The sequence below is a fragment of the Rhinoraja longicauda genome, chromosome 3 (genome assembly GCF_053455715.1).
Source record: "Rhinoraja longicauda isolate Sanriku21f chromosome 3, sRhiLon1.1, whole genome shotgun sequence".
Taxonomy (NCBI): Eukaryota; Metazoa; Chordata; class Chondrichthyes; order Rajiformes; family Arhynchobatidae; genus Rhinoraja; species Rhinoraja longicauda.
In genome coordinates this window covers 73,558,228-73,582,728 of record NC_135955.1, presented here as the reverse complement: position 1 = coordinate 73,582,728, position 24,501 = coordinate 73,558,228, and the positions used below count along the sequence as shown (strand labels likewise).

Genomic DNA, 24,501 nt, shown 5'->3' with positions numbered 1-24,501 from the left:
GAGTTCAGAGATTTATTGGCTTTGTTAACTACTTGAGCAAATTCCTTCCTGGATTAAGCGACCTAGGTGAACCGCTACGCAAGCTGACACAGAAGGATGTAGTTTGGTGGTGGGCACAGGTGCATGACAGGGCGGTGATGGACATAAAGAAGCTAGTAACTGCCGAGCCAGTACTCAGATACTATGATCCATCCAAGGAGCTGACAGTACAGGCTGACGCGTCAGAAACTGGACTTGGGGCGGCGCTGATGCAGGAGGGCCATCCAGTTGCCTATGCCAGCAGGGCCCTGACGGATACGGAGACCAGATATGCACAAATAGAAAAAGAATTGCTGGCAGTGATGTTTGGTCTAGAGAGGTTCCATGTGTACACATATAGAAGGCCAGTGAATGTGCAGTCAGACCATAAGCCACTGGAGATAATCGCCACAAAACCACTTCATCGGGCACCAAAGAGATTGCAGAGGATGCTGGTGAGGATGCAGACCTATGATGTGACAATAAGATACAGACCAGGGAAGGAGATGCAGCTTGCAGATACGCTGAGCAGAGCATATATTCAGACTGGCAAGACTGACAAGACCATGAGAGAACTGGAGACTGTAAACCTGGCAAGGCACATCCCAATAGCACAGCCTCTGCTAAATGGCATAAGGGATGCAACAGGAGAAGTTGAGACTATGCAGAAACTGCAAGAGGTGATCAAACGAGGCTGGCCAGAGAACAAGAAGGATGTTGACCCAGAGCTCATCTCCTATTTCCATGTGATGGACGAGCTGAGTGTTGGAGATGGTCTCATATTTAGGGGAGAGAGAGTAATCATCCCTAAAGCCAGGAGACGCGACATGCTCACAAGAGTACATGATTCCCACATTGGTGTGAATGGCTGTCTAAGAAGGGAAAGAGAATATCTGCACTGGCCCGGAATGAGTGCAGAAATCAAGGACTTCATACAAAAATGTGAGACATGTCAAGCTCAAGGGAAAGAGCAACCAAAAGAAACGCTGCATTCCCATGAAATTCCAGAGAGACCATGGGCGAAGGTGGGTACAGATTTGTTCCACTTGGATGGAAGGAACTATTTGATCACTGTGGACTATTTCTCAGGATATTGGGAAATAGACTATCTAGAGAAAACACTGGCAATGAATGTCATCCATAAAATGAAAGGCCAGTTCGCAAGATATGGAATACCAGATCAGCTCATCACAGATAATGGGCCACAGTTTACAGCTGAGGAGTTCAAGAGTTTTACCAAGAAGTGGCAGTTTGAACATACGAGCACATCACCCTATTATCCACAGAGTAATGGAAAGGCAGAAAGCAGTGTGAAAGTTGCGAAGTCATTGCTGAGGAAAGCTAAGGCTGCCGGAGCTGACCCTTACCTGAGCCTACTAGCTTTTCGCAACACACCAACACCTGGCATGAGTAGCAGTCCAGTTCAAAGATTGATGAACAGACGTACCAGGACCATTCTACCGACTACTCAGAGGCTGCTCAAACCTGAAATTCCGAAAAAAGTAAGAGATGAGTTGAGAGCAGCTAGAGACAGACAAGCAGACTACTACAACAGAGGATCTCAAGATCTGATTCCCCTGAAAGCTGGCGATCCAGTTCGAGTGAAGCCGACCGATAATCGACATCAGTCCTGGAGGAAGGCTGTGGTTGTAGGCCGTGTTGCGCAACCCAGATCTTATGAAGTCAGAACCGAGGACGGCGTCATCTATCGTCGGAATCGGCGCCATCTGAGGAAGACCAACGAGCCATTTCATCGCGTTGATGTTGACCTGGTGACGTTGCCTGAACCGGAGCGAGAAAATCGACCTATGAGCCGACCACCGGTCCCCAGGGAGCATCAAACCCTGACAACAAGATCTGGTAGATGCGTTCGAAAACCACGCTATCTGCAGGATTATGTGCCCACATAAGGATAGGGCCTGTACATGTAGTTGAATATAGATGTAAAGGATATTAGGTTATGTTTAAAAAGTTAATGTTATGTTTTTGGGTATAGTTTGATATGCATTGTTTTATGTAGAAGTAGTGGTAATGGCTAATAAAACGGAATAAATAAAAAGGGAAAGGGAATGAGGAACCAGACATGTGTTGTTCAAAGTTTAGATAATTCCGAGCACTGAACTAAGATGCCAAGGAAGAATTTAATTTATGGCTATACATGTAAAGTTCCTGTACATATCTGTTTTGTAAATAAAGGGGGATGTTATGGGAATAGCTCACCTGGTGGTGCAGTACCGGGGATATATTACCCATGAGGCTGTAGCCAGAGGTGATCCTGAATTAAAATGGCTGAACCCAAGACTTGAGTGTAAAGCCTCTGTTAATTAGTTGTGTAGCTGTAATGGAACAGGTTACAGAAAGGAAACACACTAACAAAACACTGAGTTACTCCAGCATTTTGTAATACTTTTGATTTGTACCAGCATCTGCAGTTATTTTCCTACACAGTTCCTACTGCTGTCATTCTGGCTGAAGACTTTAGCTTTATAAGGTCAAAATAAAACATAAATGTACAGCACCACCTTGCATCAAGAGATGGAAGTGTAGTGGAGGAACTGGAAGAAAGTGAAAATATGTCATTGTTGTCTCAGAATTGAACCTCACCTACTGTATCTGATGTTCCCAGTGTAGCCTCTTTACATCAGCAAGACCAAGTATGGATGCCTTGACCATTTCGCTGAAAGCTTGCCCATCAAAATCTACTGAATCTCCTGGTTGCTAACAATTTTATCTCCTCTTCCCATTTCCATACTGACCTTTCTGTCCTGGGCATCCTCCATTGCCAGAGTGAGGCCACACACAAACTGAGAAACAGCACCATATATTCCACTCATAACCCACTGGTATGAACATTGAATTCTCCAACTTTAGGTAACATACAGGCCCCTCCTTTTTCTCACTCCCCCCCCCCATCCCCCCACATACACACTTCACTCCCCCCCCCCATTCCCCCACATACACACTTCTTGAAGCCCCACCAGGAGATGTACCCAACTTTGCTCCTCCACTCTTCCAGTTTTCTTCCCCCCACTCCCCCCCGCATATCAATCATTCTGAAGAAGGGTCCCAAGCCGAAACAACACCTATCCATGTTCCCCAGGGATGCCGCCTGACCCATTGAGTTAATCCAGCACTTTTGTCTTTTTTGATGCTCAAACCATCATTGAACATTGAACAGTACAGCACAGGAATGGGTCCTTTAGCCCATAATGTTTGATGCACCAATAAGATGCTAAACTGATCTCATCTGCACATGATCCATATCCTCAATTCCCTGCACATCCATTTGCCGATCTCAAAGCCTCTGAAACACGACTATCATATCTGCACCACCACCACCCATGGCAAGGTGTCCCAGGCACCCACCACCCACTGGGCAAAAGATTTCCCCCACTCATCTCCATTAAACCTTTCCCTCTCACCTTATAGGTATTCTCTTTAGTGTTGGTCATTTCCGCCTGACTATCTGGTTCTGACTATCTACCCTATCTCTGCTTCTCCTAATTTTATATAATTCTGTCAACTCTCCCGGCTGCCTCAGAAGTTCCAGAGAATACAGGACCAAAAGAGAAAAAATATATGAAACATTTTATTTATTAACTAATAGGTATAGCCTCAAATATTACCAAGAATACAAAACAGGAAGTAATTTTAGTTCTCTGATTAAAAATATTTTTAAAAATGTAATTTTTTTAGTTTTCTACTTTTCTACACACGAATATCCACATACACAAACACTGTCTTAAACTCAAAACTACTGAAGTTTTAAATATTTATCATAATTTTTGTGCCATTTCAGTAATCTATTGTTTTTTTTATTTTGAAGTGAATTAGTCATGGTATTTACCTGGTAGATGTTTTGGGAAGCAACTTAGAGGTATGATCATACACCAGGAAAGTAGCCAACAGAAAATAAATCCAATCCACCAAGCACCAAGCCATCGAGAATCATCTGATTCTATTTCAACGCTGCAAAGTAAATAGTGTCATAATTTTACCTTATAGAATTGCACAAAAATAACAAAAAGTGTAGTTTTGGCAGTGGCCAATTTTAAAACAATTTTGATCAGATTAGTTTTCTCTCACCTATCTGAGGGTTTTTAGCAACAACAATTTCACTGCGAACACTGTCAATGTTAGGTATAACTTGGGCTATAGATTATTAATGTCGTCTTGAGAAAAATAAAGTTTGAAATGATCAAATGAACATTGAAATATTAATTGAAATTTCCTTTTGTAAAACCACATTAATCAGTTTCAGAGAAGAGTGGACAATTGAGTGCTAAGGATAATGATGATGCAGTCTGAAAGAGAGGTTAGATCCAAGAGATTATTTCTTCTCTGTGCTTGATATACTCAAATGGAAACAACATCCCGGTCTCATTTAGGTCAAACATCAGTCAATAAATACCAAATATCTGTCAATAGATTGCATTTGCTGCACCTGTCCTCAAAGACCTCTGATCACATTATTTTGCATTACCGAAACATAGCCTGTTCATTGCAGTCCACAGATGCTGCCTGACCTGATGAATTCTTCCAGCAGTCTGGTTTTTGCTCAAGATTCCAGCATTCTTCTTCACATAACCAGGCCCAGGAATGGGCAGCAAGTCTTACCTGGAGGGCCTATGCTTGGTTCAGCATTAGTTGTTCATTTGACAATCTTAAATCACAACTAGTTAAAGTTGTTCATTTTACACTGACAATTAACATCTTTTCTCTTTAAACGCACACATTTACATAGTGTTAGTATAGTCCTCCTGAACTCTCAGAGTAAATACCAAGTAACAGTGGGAGAAAATGTAATTCGAATGAATCATTCTTGAACAATGACAAAGTGCTTCAAGAGCACATGTTCCTCTATTTCACATGAAGGAATGTTATCAGCTCCCATAAAATAAATTCCTGTAAACAGCTGGCAATCATCTAAAATTAAAGACCAAATAAAATATCTCTTAAAATTAACGGCAAATAAAATACCAAACAAAGTATCTCTTCAGCTTTTTAAATATTTGAACATGTTAACCTCAACATTGTGTTGCATACTGCACTACGTAATTGAATTGACTGAGTGCATTGGCAGCAAACGTCTGCAAAGTCGTTCCAAACACTCCATTTTACTGTAATTTGCACAAATATATTTGGCTCAAACCAGGCCAGTTAATGGGAGCCAGTCAGCCTGCAGAGATAATATTAGTTAAAGTTGTTTAACAAACACATTCTCATCCATGTAGGCCCTCCTTTAAATTGTTTGTTTGCTGCCATCTCCTCCCCCTTCCATCCCTAACTGGTCCCTCCTGCAGCCAATACATGAGCTTAAAAGCAAATGTCCATCTATCTGTTTGACCCTTAGCCTAGTCCTCCCACTGACCCTAACCTGATTCTCACAACAACCACTACTCTGTCGAACGTACATCTTTAACTATTTTCAACTTATCTGAATTCTCTACCAGGCCTGTAATGCCAGAAAGGTGGGAAACGTCTTTGGGCACTCCTGCAGTGCCACTTTAATGTAACTTTTAAGACACTGTACAATTCCTTCCAAAGCCTTACACTTCAAAAAGGATGTCAAGATTACATGAGGATGTGAGCAGATTTATTTAAACCACTGTGCAATGTTAAAAAAGCAATCTGTCAATCTCTTGATCTCTCTGAACCTCAGCCTCTATCCCTGTATCGTTGCAGCCTTGAAGAAATTCTGAATGAGAGAAAAATTATGTTGAGTCAGTTTTAATGGAATTTATGCATGAACCATTAAGTGAGTTGGAGATTAATAGTAATCTGGATCAATCAAAGTTAAGAATGGCAAAAATAAATATTGTTTGTGGTACAATAGGCAATATGTCTGCCCCTGATGCAGAACAAAATCTGTTTATCCAGAGTTTCGAAAAATGTGAGCTAATTTGAATGAAACATATAAGCTATTTAAGGTTATTTGCAGAAGTTCTGAGATATTTTCCTCTGGTAAAGAATTATACGGCGTGATCTTGGATAATGTTAGCCATATAGAACCAAAACGAGGAAAAATATTTTTACTCATAATATTATGATGCTTTAGAAGTCTCCATCTAGAGGCCTGTGGATGCTCATCTATTGAGTATATTTAAAACTAAGCAAGAAAGATTTAGGACCAAAGCAAATTAAAGTATGTATGAATCAGGCAGAAAAAGGGTCTTGAAATGGAGGATCAACCATGACTATAATGGATTGCAGAGTAGGTTATAGAAACCTTGTGGCTTATTCCTGTTCTCAAGTCCTGCTGTTTCCTACAGTCAGATTCTAACACTAATATTTTTTCATGCCCAAATTCCAATCTAACATAATTAAAAAAGAGAAACATCATAAACCAGGATAAATCATTAAAATGAATATGTATTGGAGCTGCAGAACAGTTTGGAAATGTATTGAAGTGGAGAGAAATGGAATGCAAAAGGAAAAGAGGACAGAAACAATGAGAAAGTCAGACAAAAGGAGAAATACAGAACTGAAAATAAGAGTGATATATGTTAGAGAACTTAAGGAGGATGACTTTCTGACTATTCCTGTCCAAATGGGTTCAGATTCGAACCGATTAAATAAGGAGGTGGAAACTAGGAATGGATAGCAGGGAGGGAGCCAGTTAGGGTAGGAGGAAAAAGAAACAGAAATGAGAAGGACTCATAGGATTCAAGGATTGGTGACATGATAGGAATGACAAGAGTTGGAGATATTTTCTCTCATAAATATATCCCAAGACCAACTAATTTCTGTGATTTGCTGTAGAGCCTAACATCGGTAGTGGGGGAAATGCTAGAGTCAGTTATTAAAGATGTGATAGCATCACATTTGGAAAGTGGTGAAATCATCGGACAAAGTCAGCATGGATTTACCAAAGGCAAATCATGTCTGGCGAATCTTATAGAATTTTTCGAGGATGTAACTAGTAGAGTGGATAAGGGAGAACCAGTCGATGTGTTATATCTGGACTTTCAGAAGGCCTTCGACAAGGTCCCACATAGGAGATTGGTGTACAAACTTAAAGCACACGGTATTGAGGGTTCAGTTTTGAGGTGGATAGAAAATTGGTTGGCGGACAGGAAGCAAAGAGTAGGAATAAACGGGTCCTTTGCGGAATGGCAGGCAGTGACTAGTGGGGTACCGCAAGGCCCAGTGCTGGGACCCCAGTTATTTACAGTGTATATTAATGATTTGGACGAGGGAATTGAATGGAACATCTCTAAGTTTGCGGATGACACGAAGCTGGGTGGCAGTGTTAGCTGCGAGGAGGATGCTAGGAGGCTGCAGAGTGACTTGGATGGATTAGGAGAGTGGGCAAATGCATGGCAGATGCAATATAATGTGGATAAATGTGAGGTTATCCACTTTGGCAGCAAGAACAGGAAAGCAGAGTATTACCTGAATGGTGACCGATTGGGAGAAGGGGAGATGCAACGTGACCTGGGTGTCATGGTGCACCAGTCATTGAAAGCAAGCATGCAGGTGCAGCAGGCAGTAAAGAAAGCGAATGGTATGTTGGCATTCATAGAAAGAGGATTGAGTTTAGGTGCAGGGAGGTTCTGCTGCAGTTGTACAGGGCCTTGGTGAGACCGCACCTGGAGTATTGTGTGCAGTTTTGGTCTCCTAACCTGAGGAAAGACGTTCTTGCCTTAGAGGGAGTACAGAGAAGGTTCACCAGATTAATCCCTGGGATGGCGGGACTTGCATATGAGGAAAGACTGGATAGACTGGGCTCGTACTCGCTGGAATTTAGAAGACTGAGGGGGGATCTTATAGAAACATATAAAATTCTTAAGGGGTTGGAGAGGCTAGATGCAGGAAGATTGTTCCCGATGTTGGGGGAGTCCAGAACCAGGGGTCACAGCTTAAGGATAAGGGGGAAGTCTTTTAGGACCGAGATGAGAAAACATTTCTTCACACAGAGAGTGGTGAGTCTGTGGAATTCTCTGCCACAGAAGGTAGTTGAGGCCAGTTCATTGGCTATATTTAAGAGGGAGTTAGATGTGGCCCTTTTTGCTAAAGGGATCAGGGGGTATGGAGAGAAGGCAGGTACAGGCTACTGAGCTGGATGATCAGCCATGATCATATTGAATGGCGGTGCAGGCTCGAAGGGCTGAATGGCCTACTCCTGCACCTATTTTCTATGTTTCTATGTCTATGTTTCTATGAGTCTAGCAATTTCAGATGTAAACTAGGGATATTGCTAGTGATGTGCTGGCTGTGATTTTTTAAAATTAAGCTTTTAATATTAATAAAGTTTTACATTAATAATAACAGATAAATGGGGGGAACATAGCTTGAATAAATTTAAAAGAATGAAATATCAACTTACTTGGAAACATAATTGAAATCAATATAGATGTCCAGCATCTGACCACCTAAAGTATATCCAAAGGCTGGGCCCAGAACTGACATGCCACTTCCAATACCTGCAGTGTATCACAACACATGCTTATTTAATTAAGACTTAAACCTCTATAATGTTAAAAATATGTTTGCAATTCAATTACCTTATCTCTCAGTAATTGTACTTTCAGATACCTGAGCTCAAATGTTCAAGAACCCTCCCATAACAGCAGTCCTGTAAGGGGTCAAATGGTGGCAATGGGAGGTTCGGAAGTGTGGGCAGAGGCCAGAGAAAAGGCATGAATGGCAATGGATTTGCAAGGGGTCAGACACTAGCAAGAGGAGGTTTAAAAGGGCAAGGAGAGGCATACCCTCAAGCACTCCCACAGCAACAGGGATGGATCCATAACTGATATCAAAGTTCAAATAATGATGTGTTGCAAGAGGAGGTATTAATATGCAAGTTGGAACAGTGGGCATTTCTACTTATTTTTTTACTACTTTCATTTTCTGAAATATTGTATTGTAATGTTTGAAGGTCCCTAGCAATATTTTTTTTCTAAATTAAAGGAAGTAACTAAAGAATAACCTAAGGGCAATTTGTGGCAGGAGAGGTTGGTTCCTTCTGTGCTTTATGGGAAATGAGGGCATCGGGTGCTTAAAGGGCCTGGAAGGAAAACTACAGACTTTGCAGGCTACATGGTCAGTCCTTAATATTCTTTAACATTCTTTAGCATTTTTTTTGTAATGCACATTATTATTGCACCACTTAATGGAATTTCTAAGCCTCACTCTTCAGGAAACAAAAGCTTATCAAAATTATTTATTCTCTTAAAAAAAGCTTTAGAGGAATCCACCATCACATTACTGACATGGTGATGGTGAAAATTGTTTGTTGCCCACCCTTCAAAGCTCCCACCCCAGCTATTTACCACAGAAGTGCTTGAAAATGTGATGTAATTTACAGTGTTAATCATATTATTCTTAATCCAGAATGCCACAATTTCACGAAAAATCAGAGATCTTTGAAGAAAACATAACATAACTCAAGCAGTCATGTAATCATACCGATATAAAGGGAAGTTTTATCATTAGGAACAGTGTCATCAATGTAAGCTGTTCCCAGTGTATACAAAGGGGTTCCTCCAACTCCATGCAACAATTGGCCCAGAAGAAACAGATACAGAAAACTGGATGTTTTACTTGGCGCGGAGGAATCGCAGTCTACTTTGGTGGAATTACTAGTGGAAAAACTACAGATATCTGAAAGAAAAAAAATATTATTATCTTAATAGTTTAAAAGTTAGATCTCAGGAGCTTTCATATCTTTATGTTTATATTTTATAATTATTTTCTCCATTTATTCTATAACATGCGTAAGGCCATTAGTTAACCACATACTAAATTACACCACATAATTTGCAACAGCACCCAACTGAATATTAAAGAACTATTGAGAAGAGGCCGATTACAAATTATTAGAATATAAATTAACAAATTCCTTTGAGCTTTAAAATAATCTGACAATCTAAAAATAGTTGGCTGAATTTGTCTGATTGCATAGCCAGTTTATCAATCTAAGCAATTTAGTAGATGCACAATTGAGTTCTCTGTTAACAAAGATCAAGTTTGTTAAAGAGTGCATTGCACCAAGGTGGCCTTCTGTTGATAGCAAGTTCCAGTTTAAAACCTGATGCACAACATCAATGATAGCGATATCAATATATGCTGTATACAAAGTGTAAATCAGATAGCAATTTCCAGTGAACATGGTTAAAGATGAAAATTGGGAAAATGTTGAGCCAAATCTATCGTTGCATTAAAACAGAATCTCATCAAAAGGCAAATGGATGAAGAAATGTTATTTAGTGGAGAAATAACATTGAAATTCAACAAAAAATAGGGCTATTCCAGTGTAAGCAGATTTTTAATGGTTTGATAAACCTTGATTACTGTCAAATAACCTCAGTGGCAGTGGAAATTAACTCTTAGAGGTGTAGACATAAAATTCTCAGATTTTGATTATTACTGAAGCCATATCATTGAATTAAATGATCTTAAATGCCACTTCCTAGATCTGACCCTGCATGGCTCAGTGCCATTTAATCAATCTGATGTGTTAAGTAGATACACAATTATTTGTTCTTTCGACAAAGTTCAAGATTGCTAGCACAGTGCTCTGCACCAAGGTGGCTTTCTAATTACTGCAAACTTCTGTGTATTAACTGAGTTTTTGGATAGATGGTTAAGCATAATTGTAATAAGCTTTCATGCACTGCTGACCATAAAGTTCAGCACATTGTTTTCCCACATGTTGTTTAATCAGATTAATTTTAGTAATTTATAGAGCCAGTAAATAATGCTAATAAGTCATTACATGGCACAGACAAAACCTTGATTACCTGCTTCACACTTTCATTTGAAGAAAAATATAGCATATTCAGGACCGGGACCAGTTAAGGGGGAATTAGCAGGGTTGGCAGAGGTTACATCTGGAACGCAAGGGTCCAATTATAATTGATGGGAAGTGGGTGGGAGCTGCATCAGAGAATGCAACATGGGAGGTGGGCACAGGAAGGGTGGGACTTCTGCCAGGGAGAAGTATGGGTTTCCTTGATAATAATAACTTGAGGTGGGCAGGGAAGCAGTGGCAGTGGCCACGATTCTGAGACCAGATCACTAAATTGGGGTGGGGAGAAGGGTGGGTGAATGTAGGAAGATCAGCAGGATGTTTGTCATATGGCCATAGCATCAGCGGAGAAGTGGGTGGAAGGCCAAGGGATGCCCAAAGAGGGCAGGTAAGTTACAGAAATTGAAAGGAAACAAAACAGGTCAGGTTCCAGTCCTGGGGTGTAATACTTCAGGTCTCTGTTAAATAACAGCAGTAGAACACAGAACATAAAAAGTACAGTGCAGGAGCAGGCCCGTCAGCCCACAACGTCCATGCCAAACATGAAACCAAGATAAATTAATTTCATCTGCCTGCACATGATCCATTGCTCTCTATTCCCTGCATATTCATGTACCTATCTAAAAGCTTCTTAAACATCACTCTCATATTTACCTCCACCACAAACTCTGGCGATGTGTTCCAGACACCTACCAAGACATCCTGGGAAAAAGGTTCTGACTGTCAACTCTCTCTATGCGAATCAAATCATAGTTACTCTTGGAGTGTCCAATCATGTCCACATCTCAAAACAATGTGACATAATTTGATAACGTTCCAAATGTCAAATATCTCCAGTAGTGCACTTGGAAATGAAAATAACTGATATTTATAAGCACACTCATATACTCATGACTGTGCCGCCTAATACCAATCCAACTCAATTTACAGGTTCACACATGATACTACTGTACTGGGCCGAATATAAAATAATGGCAAGGCGGAGTTCAGGAAGGAGATTGAGAACCTCATAACCTGCTGCCGAGACAACAACCTCTCCCTCAATATCAGCAAGGTAAAGGAGATTCTGATTAACATCAGGAAGTGAAGCAGTACACACACCCTGGTATACGTTAATGGTGCAGAAGTAGAGATGGTCGAAAGTTTCATGTTAGGAATATCCCCAGCATTTTGTCCTGGAACAGCCACATCAAAGCCATGACCAAGAAAGCACACCAACGCCTCTACTTCCTTAGAAGGCTTAGGAAGTTTGGTATGTCCCGTGTAACAACCCTCACCAACCTCTACAGATGTGCCGTAGAAAGCATTTTATTGGAATACATCACAGCATGGTTTGGGGACATCTCCATCCAAGATTGCAAGAAATTGCAGAGAATTGAGGGTGTAGCCCAGACCATCATGCAAACCAGCTTCCCTTCCATGGACTCCTATTTACTCTTCACAGTGCCACCAGCATAATCAAGGAGCAATCTCGCCCTTGTCATTCCTACTTTTTCCCTCTACCATCAGGCTAGAGGTACAGAAGTTTGAAAACACATACCCTCAGATTGAGGGCCAGTTTCTTCCCAGGTGTGCAGTCCTGACCTCCCATCTACCTCATAGGACACCTCTGAACTACCTTTAATCAGTCTTTATTGAACTTTAGCTTGCACTAAATCTTATACACTTGATCCTGAATCCGTATACTGTGGACTGTTTGATTGTATTTATGTATGGTCTTTTCGACGACTGGATAGAATGCGACAAAAAAGCTTTTCCCTACACCTTGGTACACATGACAATAATAAACTAAACTAAACTAAACAATAAAAAGTTGCACCCAACGTCCAAATTTCGTGGTCATCATGTTTCCGCATCCGAGGACATTACAGCCAAAAATGTGATTCACAGTGATGCAGTTCAGCTTTAAGAGATCAGAAATGGAGACAATCGTGGAGGGCTGCAGATGTGTAGGGACTTTAAATGGTTCAAAATACTAGGATGATATTCACAAAGTGAATTTTCTTCCCTTTCCCCACTATAACCCTGAACATCAAGATCACCTTCCACAAATTAGAGTCAAATTAGTGTGCACAAGAGAATATCTTTACTGATTAATAAACAATCTGAATGTTCCATTTATCAACATTTTAATGCTGACAAGCCAATGCTTCTTGCAAAGCTATTTAGTGATAGAATAGATAAGAGTACCACCTTGTATACAGGCATTTGCATTTTCTTGTCCTTGTCAAAGGTCAGTAACTTTACTGACTATGCACTTAAAATACAATAACTCTTCCTATTTATCTCTAAGATAACACCAATTGATGATTACAACAGTCTTTGGCACACAAGTATTCCAAAATATATTGTCGGTTCACAGCTTCAAAATTATACCTTGTCACCAATAAACAAATAATGTTTTGAAAAACTTTCTCCAACCGTATCTGCCTCTTCCAGATTTTCAATTGCCCAATTAAGTTTGAATCATTAGCAGATTGGCAAATTAAGCAACAGCACTTCTTGTAGAGATTGGACAAGCACATGAAGGTGGTGCTGAGAAGAAAAGATCAGGCTTGATCTCAATGAATGAGTGTTCTCAATGATCTATTTTTGTAATCTACTTTTATCAATGTATTTTTTCTTTACTTCTGTTTCACCAAGCATTTAATTAATTCTTCTAATTTACTCTTCCATTGTCAGACTCTATGTGACTCAACGGGTGTTCTTCGTTCTGATTGGTTAAGGAGATGCATAGAACTATAATTGATTTTGCAAAGTGATCTTTTTATGTGAGGTAATAGATGTGAAGTTGAAATATGTTTAGCACTTAGCATATAATATGAAATAGTATAATGGGTTCCATGCACCTGTTAATCCCTTTGAATCCCCAGCAGTGGCTTCAAAAACAGGACATCCACCTTTGTTGCCACACAGAATATTCATTTGCAAATACATAATAAAGAAATTGAAAATGCCTTGACTGGATAGATAGGCCTTAACAGAAGGATGAGGGATTGCTCAGGTAGGAGGGAGCCTATCACTAGAGACCACCAAGAAATCTCCGAAGGTAGACACAAAATGCTGGAGTAAATCAACGGGACAGGCAGCATCTCTGGAGAGAAGGAATGGGTGACATTTCAGGTTGAGACCCTTCTTCGGACTGAAGGTCTCAACCCAAAACATCACCCATTTCTTCTCTCCAGAGATGTTGTCTGTTCTGCTGAGTTACTCCAGCATTTTGTGTCTATCTCTGGTGTAAACCTGCACCTGCAGTTCCTTCCTACCAAGAAATCTCCAATTGATCATTTATTCCAGGTAAGGCCATCGAAGTCACTGACTGTTTATCCAATGGTGATTTTGTGGTAGCCACGCACAATCTCCTTCCTGCCATTCTTTACTTGGAGTGATAATTCCCGCTGAGCAAAAGCACTTAATGTTCTGCTGTTAAGGCAAGCAATAACATTTGTAAGCTCAACCCTCTGTCATGATTTGTAAAATTGTGAATGGAAGATCTGGCAGTGGTCTCCTGTGCATTACTATTTTAGCATGTCTTTTTGTACACATTGTAAGCTTTAGGCAATGGTTGCTGGCTTGTTTTCAGCAACCGTGGCACGTTGTAGAAGGTTTCTAATCCTGAAAATTATAATGCAAAAATAAATTGAATGAATGTTCGCTGATGTAGCTATACTGAAAGGTCAATGCTGTTTCTTCATTGTTAATTCCCAATTCTTGGCTGCTTTGTGAGCAAACATAGAAGTATCAAAATGTCTTTCATGCCAAAATCTGGTTAATCATTAGATGTAAGATTTAAAAAAAGGCTGTTACAGTAGAAGGTGTAGATCCTTGTATTAGTTCTGACATGTAATGGTCAGAGGCCAACTTCAAGAAGCTGATTTACTTAAAATTGCATTAAACTGTTCAGGTACATCAAGGAAATAAACTGGCTTATTACTGTAACAAAATTAATCAAAAATTCAATCTCTACAAGAAGTGCTGACGCTTAATTTGCCAATCTTCTAATGATTCAAACTTAATTGGGCAATTGAAAATCTGGAAGAGGCAGATACGGTTGGAGAAAGTTTTTCAAAATATTATTTGTTTATTGCTGACAAGGTAAAATCGGAAGTGTCAGTATTACAGTATAGCAATGGGGATTACAGAGGCATGAGGCAGGAGCTGGCCAGAATTGACTGGAAGGAGGCCCTCGCAGGGAAGACGGTAGAACAGCAATGGCAGGTATTCCTGGGAATAATGCATAAGTTGCAGGATCAATTTATCCCAAAGAGGAGAAAAGATTCCAAGGGGAGTAAGAGACACCTGTGGCTGACAAGGGAAGTCAAGGACAGCATAAAAATAAAAGAGCAGAAGTACAACAAAGCAAAGAAGAGTGGGAAGCCAGAGGATTGGGACTCTTTTAAAGAGCAACAGAAGATGACTAAGAAGGCGATACGGGGAGAAAAGATGAGGTACGAGGGTAAACAAGCCAATAATATAAAGGAGGATAGTAAAAGCTTTTTTAGGTATGTAAAGAGGAAAAAAATAGTCAAGGCAAATGTGGGTCCCTTGAAGACAGAAGAGGGGGAATTTATTATGGGAAACAAGGAAATGGCAGACGAGTTGAACCGGTACTTTGGATCTGTCTTCACTAAGGAAGATACATGCAATCTCCCAGATGTTCCAGTGGGCAGAGATCCTAGGGTGATGGAGGAACTGAAGGAAATCCACATTAGGCAGGAAATGGTGTTGGGGAGACTGATGGGACTGAAGGCTGATAAATCCCCAGGGCCTGATGGTCTGCATCCCAGAGTACTTAAGGAGGTGGCGTTAGAAATTGTGGACGCATTGGTGATCATTTTCCAATGTTCTATAGATTCAGGATCAGTTCCTGTGGATTGGTGGGTAGCTAATGTTGTCCCACTTTTTAAGAAAGGAGGGAGAGAGAAAACAGGAAATTATAGACCAGTTAGTCTGACATCAGTGGTGGGGAAGATGCTGGAGTCAATTATAAAAGACGAAATTGCGGAGCATTTGGATAGTAGTAACAGGATTGTTCCGAGTCAGCATGGATTTACGATGGGGAAATCATGCTCGACTAATCTTCTGGAATTCTTTGAGGATGTAACCAGGAAAATTGACAGGGGAGAGCCGGTGGATGTGGTGTACCTTGACTTTCAGAAAGCCTTTGACAAGGTTCCACATAGGAGATTAGTGGGCAAAATTAGAGCTCATGGTATTGGAGATAGGGTACTGACATGGATAGAAAATTGGTTGACAGACAGAAAGCAAAGAGTGGGGATAAATGGGTTCCTTTCAGAATGGCAGGCAGTAACTAGTGGGGTACTGCAAGGCGCTTACCTCTCTGACAGACACCAGTTCATCTCCATTAACAACTGTAAATCCCCCACCGCTACCCTCCCCCAAGGTGTCCCCCAAGGCTCAGTCCTTGGCCCCCTCCTCTTCATCCTCTACCTGTTCCCCCTTGGTCAATTAATCCGCCGTCATGGTCTCAACTTCCACTGCTTTGCCGATGATATCCAGCTCCTCATCTCCACCAAGTCAATCTCCCCCACCACACACTCTACACTGACAAACTGCATCACTGAAATAAAATCTTGGCTTCAATCAAACTTCCTCAAACTCAATTGCAACAAATCTGAAATCACCATCATTGGTCCAAAAAAGCTCACCAAATCCACCCAAAACTTCATCCTCAACATTGATGGTCTCCCAGTATCCACCTCACATCACATCCGGAATCTTGGAATCATCCTTGATCAAACCCTCTCCTTCGACAAACACATCAAACACATCACAAAGACAGCCTTCTTCCACCTCAAAAACATTGCCCGTCTCCGTCCATCCCTCTCCTCCACAGCTGCAGAAACCCTCATCCACGCCTTCATCACCTCCCGTCTGGACTACTGCAACAGCCTCCTCTATGGCGCACCCTCAAAAATCATCAATAAACTTCAATACATTCAAAACTCCGCTGCCCGTCTACTCACACACACCTCGATCCGTGACCATATCACCCCCGTCCTTTATAAACTCCACTGGCTCTCCATCCCCCAGAGAATCCAGTACAAAATCCTCCTCATAACCTACAAAGCCCTCCATAACCTGGCCCCACCCTACCTGACCGACCTCCTCCACAGGCACACTCCCACCTGCACCCTCCGCTCTGCCGCTGCCAATCTCCTATCCCCCCACATCCGGACCAAACTCAGATCCTGGGGGGACAGGGCTTTCTCCATCGCTGCTCCCACCCTATGGAACTCACTACCCCAAACCGTTAGAGACTCCTCCACACTCACCACATTCAAAACATCGCTGAAGTCTCACCTGTTCAGTACTGCCTTCAACCACTGAAGGTCACCTCACCTTCTGTCTCCTTTCTCTGTTCATTTATTTATTTACTTATTTATCTATTTATTCATTTCCCTATGTTCTCAAAATCTCTGTAAAGCGTCTTTGAGTATATGAAAAGCGCTATATAAATAAAATGCATTATTATTATTATTATTAAGGCTCGGTGCTGGGACCGCAGCTATTTCACAATACGCATTAATGACTTGGATGAAGGGATTAAAAGTACCATTAGCAAATTTGCAGATGATACAAAGCTGGGTGATAGTGTGAACTGTGAGGAAGATGCTATGAGGTTGCAGGGTGACTTGGACAGGTTGTGTGAGTGGGCGGATGCATGGCAGATGCAGTTTAATGTGGATAAGTGTGAGGTTATCCACTTTGGTGGTAAGAATAGGAAGGCAGAGTATTATCTGAATGGTGTCAAGTTAGGAACAGGGGACGTACAACGAGATCTGGGTGTCCTAGTGCATCAGTCACTGAAAGGAAGCATGCAGGTACAGCAGGCAGTGAAGAAAGCCAATGGAATGTTGGCCTTCATAACAAGAGGAGTTGAGTATAGGAGCAAAGAGGTCCTTCTGCAGTTGTTCAGGACCCTAGTGAGACCGCACCTGGAGTACTGTGTGCAGTTTTGGTCTCCAAATTTGAGGAAGGATATTCTTGCTATTGAGGGCGTGCAGCGTAGGTTTACTAGGTTAATTCCCGGAATGGCGGGGCTATCATATGTTGAAAGGCTGGAGCGACTAGGCTTGTATACACTTGAAATTTAGAAGGATGAGAGGAGATCTTATCGAAACGTATAAGATTATTAAGGGGTTGGACACGTTAGAGGCAGGAAACATGTGCCCAATGTTGGGGGAGTCCAGAACAAGGGGCCACAGTTTAAGAATAAGGGGTAGGCCCTTTAGAACTGAGATGAGGAAAAACTTTTTCAGTCAGAGAGTTGTGAATCTGTGGAATTCTCTGCCTCAGAAGGCAGTGGAGGCCAATTCTCTGAATGCATTCAAGAGAGAGCAGGATAGAGCTCTTAAGGATAGCGGAGTCAGGGGGTATGGGGAGAAGGCAGGAACGGGGTACTGATTGAGAATGATCAGCCATGATCACATTGAATGGCGGTGCTGGCTCGAAGGGCCGAATGGCCTCCTCCTGCACCTATTGTCTATTGTCTATTCCCTAAATATTCAAATATCTACTGAAGAGACAGAAAGAAAAACAAGTTGTATTTATTAACTTTTTAAATGCCAACAATCATTGAGGGGTAAAGTAATGTGACTATGTATCTAAACAGATATTTTCACTGTTAATTCGAAAATTACTTGATTGAATTTGCCTTTACCAAAATCACTTGCATGTGAATAGAAAATGTAATGGTCATTTATCAAGTTAGTTTTGCAACTTCACCATCAATGTAGCAGAACTTTCAATGGAGCAGATCAAGTAAGATCCAATGATTTCTATGTTTAACGGCACATTTGCTGTCATAAGGAATTGCTCGCTGATTTACTCTTTCATAAAGGTGAGGGCCAATAATTTTACTTTACATTCACTTCCAAATCTGCGATGGCCACAGAACATCATAAGATTTAAGTGCTATTCAACAGAATAATTGAACCCATTGACTCATTAGACATGAACAAATTAGCATAAATTACACATCAAGAGAAAGTGCAAAATTTAAAGAGAAGTTAGCCTGCTATGTTTGATCAGTTGACTTTCTTTCTATCACTTCCTTTTATTTTATTGATACAAGGTTCAAATTAGATTGCATTATCTTATTTAAACTACGGCAATAGGAGCATGAACAAAGTTATACTTCTCAAATCCAAAGATATAAACAGACCTTTCATTTGAGCACCATAATTATATAGGCCACTACAGAAATGCGGAAGACAAAACACCAAAGATCCCAATCCAAGCATAAAAGCTGAAAAGGCCACCCAACGTGGTTTGTGTCCCTTTTGTCCATAATAAGAGATAAAGAGACATAAAGCGCAGAAGGAGATATCATAACCAGTAGAAATCAATCCTGCGATGGAGCTAGACAAGTTGTATCGCTTTTCGATTGTGGAGAGGTTGACATTGACTAGGCCATTCACCAGAGCACCTGGAACAAAAAGAATATTTATTATTTTAAATATATAAAAGCAGGGAATAATATCTCAATAATAATAATGCAGTGACATCAAACAAACAGCATCAGTGCCATCTTTCTAAAAAATCACACACTAAGACGTGCATCTGCAAGTGTGTAGGACAGAGCTAGCATACGGGTGACCGTTGGTTGGTGCGGACTCAGTGGGCTGTAGGACTTGTTTCCACGCTGTATCTCTAAAACTAAAATTAAAATCACCTTCTTTCCTCACATCCCTCGGGAAAATTTTTCATTTCTTTCTTAAGTAAAAAATCATCAAGTCCAATTTTTGGGTTCCTTAACTTCTACATATGCCATAACAATACTTTTCTATTAATACTAATTTAATTTTATTTTTCATTTACTTTGGACCCTTCATTCTCTAATATTTCTTGAAGATTATTTACGCTTTTTGCTGTGACGAAACAAACTACGTTTAATTCATCAGTCATTTTTATGGAAGTTATAATTTGGGGCAATAGTGTAGTAGCCATTTGTACAAACAAGAAACAGCCTTCAAACTTCCCAAATGTAACAAGCAGAAATTAATCTTTATTGATTGGATAGATGTCATATTATTTAACAAAGCAGCGGTTAAGAGATTGTCTTGTCAGGTTCGAAAGCATGACCTCCTGCTCTGGTAGTCACGAATGCAGTATTTGTTTGCACAGTCTTTATAATGTAAATGACACTAATTTCAGTGCACTGAAATCAGCCATTTCACATACGTTTGTAACACATGGATGCAATTGATAAATTATTTTTAGTTGGACTACATCAAAACCTCTCTAATTGAGATCAGGGACAGCCCAAATAGGCTGCTTTACCACTAAACCCATAATCATGGTCATATTTCACCATCAGCACCTGAGATGTTTGTGTATCCAGAGAGTCACCCCTCACAATATTGGGGTAAAAGGTCCGGATTCAGAGCAAGTCTTGTCGGTTAAGATGTACTCCCATTGTTAATGTAATGCTGCGGAATCAATTGTCCACATCCAAGAAGTTGAAGCAAATTATGCATTGTAACTAGGGAAATTGTATTTATTCATCTGCTGTTATCTTTGTGCTTAAAGCATTTTTTTAAACTCAATGTTCTTTGAGTTCAGAGAGATTCCACCACCAGGTCTCTCCTGTGTGCCCAGTTGTGCTGAATAAATCTGAAGTACATCTAGAACTTTGATCTCCATGTGGCTTAAAAGTTTAAAAAAATGTAAAGAAGATAGCAATAGATTCAAGAGGACATTCACGGACTGGTGAAAAGAACACATTGTGAATAAAATTTCAGAGAATGCAATAATGCACTTTGGAAGAAAGACTTGGAAGTATAAACTAAATGATCCAACGTTAAAGGGAGTCGCTATAAAAGATAGATGTAAAGGATTGCTTTTAGGTTGCAAGACAAGTTGAAATGGCCATTATAAAAGCATATAGCTACTTTGGTTTTATAAATGTTTTATAGAGCACAAACACAATAATGTTATGCTCGACCTTTATAGATTGTTGGTTAGGTTTCTTGTGAAATATTGAAGATCTCACTTAGGAAGCAATTCCTAAAATGGAAGCAGGGATGCAAGTCCTCGGCTGCAGGAAATTTAAGAGAAACTGGGTCAAAGGAATAGGAGTAGAATTAGGCCATTTGGCCCATCATGTCTAATCCGCCATTCAATCATGGCTAATCTATCCACAAAATGCTGGAGTAACTCAGTAGGTCAGGCAGCATCTCAGGAGAGAAGGAATGGGTGATGTTTCGGGTTGAGACCCTTCTTCAGACCTCTTCTCCCCTGAGATGCTGGCTGACCTGCTGAGTTACTCCAGCATTTTGTGAATAAATATCTTCGATTTGTACTAGCATCTGCAGTTATTTCCCTACATGGCTAATCTATCTCTCACTCCTAACCCCAATGGGGAAAGGAGGAGGGAATAGGAGATTTAATTGAGGCATTCAAAATCATGACGTTTTGACAGAATTAATGAGACGAAGATGCTTTCAAATCATCAGCGAAAATGGATTTAAGATATTTGACAAAAATGTCAGAGGCAATAGGAGAATTTTTTAAACAGCAAGTAATTTTAACTTGGGTTGCATTGATGTATCTTAAGTAAGGGAGTAAATTTAAGAAACTGTGACCAGAATATTGCCGAGAAGTTGATTCAGTTGTAACTTTCAAATAGGAATTTGATAAATACTTTAGTGGAATAAAGCTAGGTGACTATGCAGAAAAAAATGGGACATAATTTGCATACTCCCCAAGGCAAAGCCACATATACTGTGTGCTAGATGGCTACCTTTGTGCCTTATGTTTTGTTTATGCATTACTTGTTAATTTAATTTTTTTATTCCATTCACATTATTTGTAAACGCAGTTAAATTACGCTGCACTAAACTCAATGCACTCTACATGTTCAATTTGCTATGTATGCAGTCACATTTGATGATAAGGCAGGAGATCTATATTCCACCAGAGATTAAAAAATAACAAAATATGCATTAAAGCATCATATTCAACAGCATTCCATTTTGTAAAGGTTTTGCAAGAAAGCAAGGCAATATTTGATTGAAAGATGCAACATGAAACTATGCCCTTTAGCCTTCAAGTACATGGTGAGTACACCGTCCAGCAATCACACTAATTCAATTATCCCACCTTCCCATCCACTCTCTGCACATTAGGTAATTTACAGGCACTAATTAACTTACAAACCAGCACGTCTTTGTGCTGTGGGAGGAAATCGGAGCGGCCAAAGAAAATCCATGAAGTCACATAGAAAATGTGCAAACTTCACACAGAGAGCATCAGAGGTCAGGATCGAATCCGGATCTCTGGCGCTGTGAGGCATCGGCTCTACCATCTGTGCCACTGTGCGTTGTCAATTCTAATCAGGTGATGATGAAAAATTAAAATATCCAACAATATTCATTTTTCGTGGGGAATGTCTGAACAGCTACTATGGCAGCTGTGGGATTTAACAAACAATTTATCTTTGAACTCCAGCACGAAACATGTGCATAAATATCAGATCCTGATTATATTTTCTGTGCAAGTTTAGATCCAACTTCAGTGAACACAGCAGTGAATACACTCAGCACTGGTCACTAAAGAATAACTACCTTTTTTTAAATTATCCATATATACCCTTCCAGAATGGTGTGCAGTGATGCGGCGGCTTAAATCTCTTATATGGGGCACGTACTCTACATCCGAGAATGTGCGTTTGGCTCATAGATTGAATTCCTTAAGGTCACCTGCTATAGAAGCACATTATGTTCTCAAAAGAGACACTCAGTGTTACTACAGTCAGTGATGATACAGCTGCATCTTTGCTCAAAGAACATAAATGTAATAATAATAAAAACTAATTGTATTTATACAGAACTAGAAGAGGTTACAGAATGGGAGGGGCAAAGTCCAGGAGATATTTTTAAAGAATTTTAATTCTGAGATATTAGTGGATAACGTCTCAGCTCTTTCACAGACAAAAACTTTATCTGCATGTTTGTAGCTTTAAATTTTACTATTTCTTCGAGCTCCTGGCCTACTTAGCATCTGCTATCCTCTGGGGAATTAATATAAATAAAATTAATCAATCCGGAAAATCCACTGGATTAACACCAAAATACCAAGTATGCCCGATTATTTGAATTTTACTGCCATGTGTCCACTGATGTAATTAAAAGGAAACATTTAATGAGGTGAGTGGCATTGTAGATAGCAAAGATGGTTATGAAAAATTGTAGCAGTATCTTGATCAGTTGGGCTGAAGAATGGTTAATGGAATTTAATATAGATAAGTGTGAGATGCCGCATTTTGGGTAGTTAAACCAGGGCAGGACCTTTACAGTAAATGGCAGGGCTCTGGGGAATGTTGTACAGCAGAGGGATTTAGGAGTGTAGGTACATAGTTCCTTGAAAGTGGTGTCACAGGTAGATTGGGTGGTCAAGAATGCTTTCTTGCATTGACCATCAGTCAGAGTATTGAGTATAGAAGTTGGTATATTATGTTACAGTTGCACAAGATATGGTGAAGCTAAATTTGGAGTATTGTGTTTCAGTTTTGGTCTCCATATTACAGAAAAGATGTTAAGCTGAAAATGGTGCAGAGAAGATTTATATGGATGTTGCCAGGACTCGAGGGCCCAAGCTATAGAGAGTGGTTGAGCAGGCTAGGACTTTATTCCTTGGAGCGCAGGAGTCTGAGGAGTGATTTTGTAGAGGTGTATATGATCATGAAAGGAATAAAAAGGAAAACACACAGCCTTTTACCCAGAGTTGGGGAATTAAAAACTAGAGGCACGTTTAAGGTGAGAGGGGAAAGATTTCATAGAAGCCTGAGGGACAACTTTTTCACACAAAGGGTTATGGGTATATGGAATGAGCTGCGAAAGGAGGTGATTAAGGTACCATCACAATATTTCAAAGATACTTGGATAGGTACATGGATAGGGAAGCTTTACAATGATATGGGCCAAAGCAGGCAAATAGGACTAGTGTAGATGGGGCATCTTGGCTGGCGTGGGCAAAAAGGCCTGTTTTCATGCAGTATGACTATATGACTCCAACAGCTTCAAATGAGGAAAGATAACAAATTATTGAAGAGTAGCAAAATGTTACAAGATGGAAACAGGCCTACATAAGCCATTCTCTATGATGCTGTTTGTTCAATATAACCACCAAATTAAGGCCCTAGTTAAATTGTGGGATAAACTTCAAACATTGCAGCTGAGTTACAGGAGAATAAGTCATACTTTATTATTTACTTGTTGGCAAAAGTCAGCAGACATACCTGCTTCTCATGGGGAAAGCAGTTTGAACTGCATTATTTAAAAAATATATATATATATTTTTTTAAATTTGCCTTTAAATAACCATCACCTCAATTTGCAAGGATGATTTGAACTGGGATGAGGAAAGACTTTTTCATCCAGAGAGGCTGATTCACTGGATGCATTCAAAAGAGAGTCTATCTGCTACCTAAGAGCTCTATCTTAGGGCTAGCGGAATCAAGGGATATGGGGAGAAGGCAGGAACGGGGTACTGATTGTGAATGATCAGCCATGATCACATTGAATGGCGGTGCTGGCTCAAAGGGACGAATGGCCTAGTCCTGCACCTATTTCCTATGTTTCTATGACTGTGAGTTGGCATAGATTGTGGAAGCAGCTGCCAGAAGCCGCAGGGTGTTGCTAGGCGAGGCCAGAGATTTTAGTAGCAGCCCAGGAGGAGTTCAGGGGCTTTAGGAGTTACTGAAA

General features: G+C 40.3%; 1 protein-coding gene across 1 annotated transcript in view; it reads right to left on the bottom strand.

Moving 5' to 3' along the window:
• The window catches only part of LOC144592093 (solute carrier organic anion transporter family member 4C1-like), a 70,122-nt gene that overhangs the window by 39,519 nt on the left and 6,102 nt on the right, over positions 1-24,501 (bottom strand). The window contains exons 2-5 of the mRNA XM_078396431.1: positions 18,960-19,223; positions 9,430-9,624; positions 8,348-8,444; positions 3,866-3,987 (exon numbers count right to left, since the gene is read on the bottom strand). Of these exons, the coding sequence (XP_078252557.1) occupies positions 3,866-3,987; positions 8,348-8,444; positions 9,430-9,624; positions 18,960-19,223 (678 nt within the window). The remainder of the gene's footprint in view (positions 1-3,865; positions 3,988-8,347; positions 8,445-9,429; positions 9,625-18,959; positions 19,224-24,501) is intronic.